At 43.0% G+C, this 11,249-nt stretch overlaps 1 protein-coding gene across 1 annotated transcript; it reads right to left on the reverse strand.

Moving 5' to 3' along the window:
* Window positions 1–2,836: 2,836 nt before the first annotated feature.
* On the reverse strand, window positions 2,837–5,760 carry LOC112284853 (DELLA protein RGL1). Its single transcript, XM_024525165.3, has one exon. It carries the CDS (start codon window positions 5,040–5,042, stop codon window positions 3,111–3,113), a length of 1,932 nt encoding a protein of 643 aa, XP_024380933.1. The 5' UTR covers window positions 5,043–5,760; the 3' UTR covers window positions 2,837–3,110.
* Between the last annotated feature and the right edge of the window lie 5,489 nt (window positions 5,761–11,249).

Below are 11,249 nucleotides of genomic sequence, written 5' to 3' on the forward strand. Positions count from 1 at the left end.
TAACCGGCGTGGAAGATCATTAATAACGTGCATTCATACGTCGTGATATGGCACGAGGTGATTGAAACGGCGGATGTTTCGTTCGGAGATGCCACCAAAGAGGAATTCGTCCACCACGTCTTTCCCCTCAATGATGAAGTGATCACGAATTTTAAGCATATTTTTCTGGTATTAACCACATCCATTATAATGGTTTTGTAAATTTATAGATCATACACGTCTCGTCTTGTAGCACCGAGAAGAGAAGTGAAGAGAAGATCAAGAGGCTCACTGTGGGTGAGAATCTCGGTGACGTTGAAAGAGCCTGTTTCTTCGTTTGCTTCAAACTTGCATCCAGTGAGTGCTTGTATTTACTCTGTTGTGTAAGAAGATCGATCTAAAACCCCGGGACAGTGTCAACTTTTGCTCTCGAATGTGTCGAGCTTTGAATTTGTAAGCACCCTTGGTTCAATAACATGCGGTCTAAGCATTCTGTTCTTTGCTGGTTTTCTGCAGCTACAACAATGCTTCGTCGTTGGGAAGTTACCCTCAGTCCTAGAGTACGGAGAAAAAGCACCTTGGTATTGGAACCAGGGTTTGGTTTGAGACAGTGGATCTCGAATCGGTTCTAAAATTGTAATCTAAAACTCCGCAACTGCTGCAGATTCAAGCAGCGGGAGGCCCTTACCACGATGTTGGAAGGTGTATCCTTGTCGAAAGAGGTGAGCACCAATTCCGATACCAAGTACCTGTTTTACATTGTGGTCTCCGTGTTGTTTCATAAACTGTGGTGAGTGACTGGGGAAGTGATTGTAGAGAAGTTGGAATCTATCATTCTTTCATATGATAAGGAGTATTTGCGCCTCTGAAATATGGAATCCTGGCTGGGGATCACCTGGAATCCGCCTAACTCAAGGTTTCGTCCTTCCTCCGTTTGTGCGCTCCTCAATCTCCCTTGCTCAGCACATGGCCTAAGTTGGTCAAGCTCGTCAGACTAGTCAATGCCATACCTAAATTTATCCAACATTTTCTTTCTGCTGGCTCAAGGGTTTTAGCAACGGTGCTTTCGACGCAATCTTGTAGCAACTGCTGTGTAGGTTATTTTGAATTAAGTATTGCATGTGAAAGATATGAAACAATCAAGTGTTAATGTGATGAAGCAAATGTAGTTATGCATGTCTGTCTTGCTCACTTACCTGGGGACATTATCGTGAAGTTCAGCCAAGTACTCAAAAATATATTAACCAATCTGCTCGATTTAGGATATGTTGTAATGCCCTCAATCAGGAGAAGCTTGCACGCATTATTTTATTCGTTCTTGTTAGAATACCACCCTTTATAGTAATCGGTCTCTGAGTTAATTTGATTTATCCACATAGAAATTCTCAGCGCCCTATTCAGTGTGTTGAATATCCGATTTGTATGCATTTGATGTTCAAATTGGCATGGCTTGTCTAGCAGGCCTCAAGTAAAACGTATTCATTGCTCGGACGACCCAGTCTTTCTGGGATTGTGTGATTGGTGCAGCTGTGCGATTACAACTTCTCAGTTGTCCTGAAGACAATCGGTGCACACAAATACTCGTTACTTCTGCACACCATCTACCTCCAAGACATTTAGGTATGTCTCCACTTATCCTCTGCACCGCAGCTGCCTGCTTACATGAGGTTGATATTCTCTTCTTGTTCGTTAACACAATACTTTTATCACAATAGTGTCATGTATCTGGTGCCTTAGTCCACTGAAGGAACTCTCCATGCGTCGTACAGAGTCTTGACAATTTATGCTCGAGAAAATCATCACATGATCAAATAGCACACTCAAGTAGCAGTTCTGCAACTTCTATCGAGTAGGGCCAGAATGAGGCTGGCCCCGTGAGATTATTCAATGCTAGAGGACTCTAATCAGGACCAAGTCAGAATTGGGTACAAGTGAATATTCATCCTCCATTTCATTCGATGAAGCAGCAACAACTTATGCGCCTTCCTTGGGTAGCAATTCCTTTTGCAAATAGCGAGGCAGTCTCACCCTTGGGCTGAAGTCTCCCGAGGCCAGTTCCCCATCGCCAAGGAAACCTTCTTGCGTACGTTCCTCCTCTAGCCCCGTCCCCGATGGCACACCTATCTGAAATGGCAAGATGCATGGAAGGAACAGTCCCAAGCGCTGAAACCCAAGTTGTGAGCAATAAAACTCTCAACCATTAGATGTTTGCGGTTGACGGTTGCAGCATTTCTCTGAAAGTTGGCCATTTTTTTTAATCTGCTCTTCCCTTTTCTTTTGTTGGGACTGTGGCTGCTTTCTTGTACAGATATTGTTCGTCTTCAATGCCCAACTGGATTCATTGTTTCACTTTGTTTTGACTATCCTTGCATGCTCTTACCCAACTAATCAGCTGAAAGGTAAGAGTGGAGGTTTGAGGCTTCAGCTGACTTTTGGGTGAGGATCGCTTTCAGATGGCAGCGGGAACATCGAGACGGGACCGTTTTTTTGAGGCTAGTGTTAGTTTCTTCGTTGCGCTTTTAACTTTGCACAGCCTCAGGTCAGTATTACGCTTATGCTCAGGTTTCCACTCCATAGTGATGGTGATGCAACGTCAACGCGATCAGGCAAGTTATCGTTTCTAATATCAGTCGACACATAGCAGATCAGGTTCAGAGTAGACAATATATGAATGTTCCGTATGTTGTCTACCTGGTACACATTTAAATGGTGCATGAAAAATCGAGATGAATTTAACTTTCCCTAAGATATATTCATTTAATACATCAATTTACGGTACGCAAATTAGTGGAATATTTCATGCATTGGAACATAACCATGATGAGAAAAAATATTGTGCTAGTGGGCAGAATAGCGATTGCGGTTGTATAAGTCCAGATTGTCTGGCACTGTTACATCAACTTATGTACATTGATACTTCATTACGTTAACATGTCGATTGAAGATTGCGCATGCTATGTGCCTACTCATCACCGGCAATTATCACCGCCTCAGAGTTTCCACCGCAGTCCTCATTCATTTTCTAAATCTACAATAGGCGCATTTTCTAAATCTACAATCACATATACTGGTACAATTATGGACAATTTCTAACCTAATTGTTCTAGCTCCGATTGGTATTTGATTAGCCACTAGCAAGTCCAAGCAGATACGCCAATCACGGGAGTTTCTTGCCACCCTAAAATCAGGGATGTCGATTCCTGCGACAGTTTGTAAGGCATTGTAGCGTTTGCTTGCTGCATAGGCTTCGATGTCAAAACTTCCAGCAACATCTGCGCTTGCTGCACAGTATACGAACTGAAAGCCATGGACAGAAATCCTGCTTTCGCAAACAAGCCCCGCCATGTCTCCGACCGCACATGTCTCACACGCCGCCTATTTCCCTTGAAAGCAACAATCTCCTTGATCTCAGCAGCGAGTGCTGTACTCTCAATATGGTATCTATCCGCACTGTCGCGACCTAGAGCTCCCTCCAAGGAATCAAACAGGGCGCAGTAATAGTGCAGCGCCTCGACAAACCTCGCAATGAACGAGGCGCCATTATGATTGGCCTCGGCCTCCAACAGTGTCACCACATTCGGTTTCAGGTTGTGGAACATGCTGAGCAATTTATCTAAAACAGCTTCTTCTCCGGAAAGCGTATGCAACACTTGGGAGCAATTGATGGCCAAATCCTCCTCTGACCGAATGTCCAACATCGCCGCGGTGAGATTCTCCAAGCTCGAGAGCACTGGAGTGAACTCGAAGGGCACCTTGAGAGCTTCGGCAAATTCGGACAGCCGTCGCTTGGTTGTCTGCAAATTCTCGGCATTCGTTCCGATGGCCGAAATTCTGAGATGAGGAGCACCCCCTGGTCGCATGGCCAAGGACTGTATGAAGCACGGCCACTGCAGCCCTAGTTGGATGTCCAAATCAACCACATGAACGTTCTGACTCCTCACAACCGCCTCGTAAATGGTTTGGTTCGCCGTAACATGTGAAAATTTCGCGAAAGGAAGCACTTTGTAGAAGGCTTGGTACGCGAGCTTGGAATCCGAAAGCAAGTGAGTTTCACTGGGGCTGACAACCCCGGCAAGATGATCAGTGAGGGCTTCACCGAAGTAAAGGGCGATTCGTTGCATGGGGTCACCATATGGGTCGGAGGATCGGAGTAACTGGTCTAAGATAGGCTTTGCTTTGTTGAAGTCAGACTTTTCAATCGCTTCAGCGCACGCTAACAACATATGAACCAGCTGCAATCCGCTGTCCTCCGGATGCTGCAAGGTTTGCAGTTTGCTCGTCGACCCCCAGCTCTCAGATCGGCTATGGTGGTGGTGGTGTTTCGTGTCAACACCTCCGTGTCTTCGCAAGTCAGAGCAAGGCAGTGATTCGACGAGCCTCGCAAGCTCGACTGTTGTCGGTACGCTACTCCCCGAGTCTGAACCGCTCGATCGAACCTCACTCAACATTGACGAGAGCGAGTCGTCTAACTCTTGCAGCCTCTTTGCGTCGTGAAAGCTCTCTGGAAGAAGAAGATTCTCATCAGGATCCCCGAGAAACTCGGATAAGAGACTCACAGAGTAGCCATGCTCGGTCACAACGCTACAATGGTCCAAGCTCGTAAGCTCGAAGCCGAAGTCCAGATCTGTGCTGGCGAAGTCGATGTCGGACTTAAGAACTTCCTCCAAATGGCGGTCGCAGTCTTCAAATTCGGGCAGGGCCATACAGTCGACCCAGCTGGCGATGTCAACCGGCTCAACTTGCTGCACAGTGGTGGAGAAATTTGGAGAGTCAGTGGAGATGGAGTGGGGAGAATCGGTCCCGGAGCTCAGGCTGGTCGACGACGAACAAGACCGACCTGGGCTGGCTTGCAAGTCCAGCACGGACGTGGGTTCTGGCTGCACCATCTTCAAGCACGAAGTTTTCACCTTGAGGTCGAAGTCCTGGATGGGTGGTGGCTCCGGGGCCATTTCTTCCACGTGGTGCCAGGCCGCTTCGGATTTCCATCGCTTGCAGGTGGCTGTGGCGACCTCAGAGAAGATAGTGGGCGACCTCTTCTTGCTAACGACGTGAGTGGCAGCCATTGTTGCAGAGATTGAACAGACAGAGAGATCTTCCTCAAATGGCAAAGTTGCGAGCTTCCCAAATGTAAATTTTCACAAACCCAGACATGTGCTCAAACAAACTTCAAAATCCTTTCCCCCTGTTACCAAGTCCAGCTGTGAATGATCAACTGGGAAGCAGGATTTGTAAACACTAAGTTGCGTGCGGCAGATAGCCCGCAGATGAGACCCTCCAAAAGCTGCACTTAAAGACTAATTTCACAACCGTCGTCGAAAAAGTCCAATTAAGCAAGTCCAAGAGCTACGAACCCCTCGTATGGACTCCGCGAGTCGCTAGTGAAGCATCAAGAAAATTTCAGAGAGACGAGATTAAGCTCTAGCAGAAAATAAGCAACGTGCAAGCCCTTCATTACCAAAGCAGCACTAGCACTGCGTCTGAAAGAATGCAGTCTAAAAGACACCTCATATAAGTCTACAATTGAACATGATGAGAAATTCTGAGAGCATTTAAGATACTTGGTTCTAAAGCAATGAAGTGCAACAAGAGGGGTTTGCGAGAGCCAGGAAACGGAGATCACCGCCTGTAAACGAGCTGCAAGCGGAGTGTCCAACCTATACATGCCAGACCAGCAAAGAGCTCGACGATCGCTACATGCCCTGATCACTCACTGCTACAGTGCGATGATGGTGTAGAAAAAAATACAGGTACGCTTCACTACACAACCCCAAATCTAACCAGCGACACAGTATTACGATCGATCGATTATGGAAGTTACCATTAATCTCTACTGCCTGGAGTAGCTACAGAACCCTACCCTATGGGAACATGTACATGCGGCACAAGTCACAAACTCAGAAGCTCAGCTGGGCAGCGTAGGACCCACAGTCGGACGGAGATTGACAGGTTGCCAGAGCCGGAAGCAAGTTAAAGGACTGATGTGGGAATGAACGATGGACACTGTCGCAAGAAAAAGTTTGCCAGTGGTCCCCAGAGCCCATCGATCGATCACAAAGCTGCAGAGATGATCAGCGGTGGTTGTGCAACTTATTTACCAACTCCGTGATTTACCCACCCGTGGCTTTGATTTCGCTTCCACATGACTGATCCTCTTCCAAGTTAATCATGTCTTGATTTGTTTGGGGGTTATTTCCTGTCTTGAAATTACCAGATTGGCATGCAACTTACTGATCATGTGAAAACAAGAAAGAAAGCTGGGTTCGCTTAAAAAAGGATGTATCAAAATTATCTTCGGTTTTTCAACCACTATTCATTTTTCTTATTATTGAAGAAGTTGAGGATATGAGTGATTATCATTTGTTTGTTTCCCACAGCGTAAGAGACTGGAAACCATAATAAATATGTGTATAAATACAACATTTATATATCTGCAAATACTTTACACCTATATTTGTAAACAATAGTTCATGATTTATCTATTCGTTTACTCATTCCATATTTCAATGATTCGAGCCAGCCAAGACTATGATTGAATTGATCAATTACTTCGTGATTTTACGGATTTCGAATAAATAACTCGGCATTTAGAATCTGTCACGCGAGATCTCAGAAGACAACTATATTTACATGATCTAAATATGGATCTTCGGAGCCAAGAGTTGACAATTAGAACTACTTTTGACCTGTTGCCGATGTATTTTAGAACAGAAATAACACCAGTGTGGAATTCTTGACGATAGCCTGACGTCGTCCAGCAAAAAAGTATAAAAAGAGTGGCTATTAAAGCTTGTTCTGTAAATGAAAACCTGTTCAAAATGTGCTGGATCGTCAATAGCTCCGCTAGTCGCTTGTGAGCCGCGCAAGTTAACAATCACTTACAAACACTCACACTCATGATCACCTTAAAACCTTGGTCTCCTACAAAGCAAGAACTCCTTGACCGAGAAAATGTTCATACAACTTTATTAATCAGTTTCCTTACTCTGTTCATTACCGTCCTAAATCTTTAAAAAAGTATGGATTTAATCCGAAAAATTATTCAAAACATGTTTTCACGAAAACAAATTTCGATGATTACTTCTTACAAGATTTCAATTGTCAGCAAATATGAACTCCCCAAGTTACAAATGTGTTCCAAAATTCGCTCATTCCTATTAAACATTTACTTTCTTATTTCAATGGTTTACTTCTTTGCACCACTCGTATCAGAGTAAATTCTGTTAAGAAAAATCTTTTGAGAACGACATCATCTTCCTCCAAAAGATGGTTTGGCAACTGACAACGAATTCTTGAAGATCTGATTGGGAGATGATCACAGTGAGATTAATATTTACCGAGCTATTGGATCAACGGCCACGGTTCACTCCCAGTCAAGCGAGAAAGCTATGACAGCCTTGTTTGTTTGTGTGTTTGTTCACATACATGTATATATATATATATATATATATATATTTATACAAGCTTATACAGGCTTAAGTTCCTTGTGACTTTGATTATTGTTCTGAAGACTATCTTCCACGCGCTAAATTGTACGCTCGTGCCGCCTGAAACCTACTACTGCAGAATGTTTTGTTTTCTCCTTTTTAAATTTATTTATCTCTACATTTTTTCTTTCCTCTCTCAGCTTCAGCAAATCATCGGCTAGTTATTTAATTCCACACATAATTGGCACGTAAGACTCATTTACACCAGGGGAAGGGAGGGGGGGGGGTGGGCCGAGGAAGAGTGTCGGGAACGAGATGATTGACATGGGAGATCATGCATCCAGTGAGGAGACAGAGAGTCTGGACAAGGATCAGCTGCATTTGCGGAACACTGCAGAGGGGTCCAAACTTAGGCGATGACGATCGATGTCTCGTGCTCCTTAATCGGAGGGTGGGCTGGCCTCGCGATGCTCCGGAACCAGGAAGCCAGTTGCAGTCGATCAGAAGAACTTGGACTGCGATGAGAGATCGCATCGATCTACCGATCGATCACCCTAAAAACAGTTCCGCAATCGATCGATCAGGTTGTCTGCTCTACAGGAAGCCATCGATCCCTCTCACGAAGTTGCGATCAGATCACACTCGGCAATCACCAGCATCGCCACAACTGTTTCTCTGCGAACTTGGCAAACACACCGCTCAAGCTCCGCGCCGATCGGGTCATAGTTTTCTAGCGTTTTCGACCCCACTTTAATGTATGCATGTGTGTTTTTTTTTCTGGCGTTGGTGTTGCAAGGGAAAGAGGCGTGCGATCGTCAACGCCGACGCTTCATTCTTCGATCGGAGACTGTTGCATGATGTTGGCAATCCTCATTAATGCACTCGCTATTCTTGTTGATCATATACCTCCATTGTTTCCACACATTAAGTATACTCCCTGACTCCAGCATTCAGCGGTGAGTTTTAATATCGATTGAAAGATAATGCATACCAAAAAACAAAACACATCACAAGGTTACTCACTTAAGAAGGTCAACAATTAAGTTAAAAAAATATCAAAGACAAAACCAATACACAGTGTTTCATGTGGTTGTATTATGGTTTGGTTTTTTGAACGAGCGAGGGTAAACATCTATTTTTAGTATCAAAGTTTACCCTCGCTTGTTCTATGATTAGAACCAAACTAAAAGTAATTCAACATACATGAATTATATATGCATCACATCCTACAACTGGTAATAAATTATTGTAAAAAAGTATAAATTAAACAAGAATGTTTAAAGCGCCCAGAAAAACCAAAATTTGTGTGAATAAACACAACTCCAATGCAAAATCATTACGACCTATGAATTACCTATATTTGTAAAAAAAAAAATATCAACATAAAAATTTATGATCAACACACACAACTCGAGTAAATGTATGTAGGTATATATATGTATATATATTCTTGTAAAAAATGTACATACAAATAACTAGTCGTAGACTTTTTCATGGAATGGTTAACACATCTTAGTCGAGTACTTTTCACACATACACACACACACACATATATATTTGTATACACAAATAAATGAGTTTGGATGAATAGCATTCATATAGAGAACAATGATCAACGAAAATGATGGATGGATGGATGGATGGGAACCGATAATAAAAGCCATTAGTAAACTCTCAGAACCCCAGATTATATAAAGCAATGTAAGAGGAAGAAGAAAGGAGGAGCGCGTTCCCGGACACATATACGTTCCCCGAGATGGGGAGCGAGAGAGAGAACGTGAGATCATGGGGCGAATCCTGACCGCCCGTGGAGGGGGAGTATGATGTGCCGCAATTAGGAAATGCCCATGTGACATGTGGGGTCCATCTGGACCCGCCCCCTTGTCCACCCTGGCACCAATCCCCTCATCCACCCCCTCCCCCCTGCCTTTCTATTAAATAAAGCATAAAGAAACTCCATAAAAGTAAAAGGTTGCCCGCCTTGACTCAATTGTCAATCCCCTCTCCCAAGGCCCCTATTGCTCCGCCATTGCTATGTTTATCCATTCGCCCCACATTTCTACGTACCTATGCCCACTACCAAGATCCATACGATCTTTTTAAAGGGGACTAAATAAGTACTGTACTTTAATACACCCCCCCCCCATGGATGCAAATTTGTTTTAATGTTTTTGAAGTTTTCAAATAAAAATAAAAAAAAGGGTTTGAGCCAATGGCTATAATGTAAAAGATTCATTCGTCCAATTGTGTTGAAAAAGCCTTTTCTCTTTTCCTTCGCGTGGGACAAGCGTTCCCGAGCTCGCCATGTGATGGGGAACCATTAAAATAGGGTGGGGCCGGGTCTCAATAGATTGTGAGTTGTTTTTCGTGTAGGCGTTGGGAACGGGGCACGCCCACTTTTTAGGTTTCTTGGACTTCACGCTGACCAGATTCCAGTGGGGCAGTTACTTCAATGCACAAGGAAATATAGTGTAATATGGGGACTTTCCCACTTTGCCCGACTGGGCTGTTAATTGCCCGTTTGAAAAACAAATTAATATGACACGAGACATGTAGCTTAGGGAGTGCCCTCTCAATTGGGACCAAAGTCAAGCAGGAGGGATAAATAAATAAAATAAATCTGACCGAATAGGGTTGGCTGTGAGAGTATGTTAAACACAAGGGAAAAATATCCAATGCCTGACCATAAATTGTGGCACGGGTATCGACCCTTACAAAAAAGAAAAAGGTTTTGTGAGGCAGATAATGAAGTGATGCTGCTGCTGCTTATGAGAGAGGGGTAACTATTCCTCATCCAATTAGGGGGCCCTTTTCTTCATTTTTTTTTTTTCGTTTGAAGACTTTGTCATTCTGGGTCTTAACCCAATAGTTTCTCTCATGAGGCATCATGACACATGGAAAATCTAAAAATACATACAAAATCATCTGATTTTATTTTAAAAAGATTCAACAAAATTTAGGAAATATTCAAGTATCATATTTAGGATATTTGAAATATATTTTATATTAATTAATTTATTACGAAATAATATGGATTTTTTTTAATGAAATGTTGCAAATGTACAAAGCAAGGTTCAAATGACACAAATGAATGAAAACCATATATATATATATATATATATATATGTATATTTATTTATTTATTTATATTTATACATACATACATTAGAGTGCATCACTTTGTTGAGTAAGGTAGATGTTATTGTTGAAAAGGTTTCAATCCAACACCAATTTGGCATGTTAACTTATTTGAGTTTGGCTTGTGGTCCACATCTCATGATTCTCACCCTGAATGAACACAAAGCATTCTTTAAAAAAAAAAGAAAAAAAAAAGTACCCAGTAGTTCAAAAACCGACACTTCAATATAAAAAAGAAGTGCTACAAATCTCATAACATGTCACTTTGGTGTCTCTATGTGTGTGTGTACTTCGACTGTTGCAAACAATGGGTGGCGATTCAGCAAAACAGGACACACCATCTTCACCATCATTCCACACCCTCTAACACTTCTTCCTTACACCGTAATAATAACACACAATAACAACAACAAAAACAAGGATTTCTCATATTTGTAAATCTACATACATATATTTATAATATAGAAAGATCAATGTGGCCGATCAAGCCGTCACCTCGCAGTTGCAGTGCACTTGAGTGTCGGTCTCCGGCTAGGACTCTCCTTTCTTCATCCGGGTCGCATTGTTTGTTTGTTTGTTTGTCTGTCTGTCTGTCTGTCTGTCTGTTTAGCTGTCTTTCTGTCTGTGTGATGTAATTATTCCTACCACCACCTCGAGGAAGTGGTGGTGGTGGTGGTGCCAGTTTTGCAAGCAGGAGGAGGAGTGGCA

The sequence above is a fragment of the Physcomitrium patens genome, chromosome 7 (genome assembly GCF_059467195.1).
Source record: "Physcomitrium patens ecotype Gransden chromosome 7, ASM5946719v1, whole genome shotgun sequence".
NCBI lineage: Eukaryota > Viridiplantae > Streptophyta > Bryopsida > Funariales > Funariaceae > Physcomitrium > Physcomitrium patens.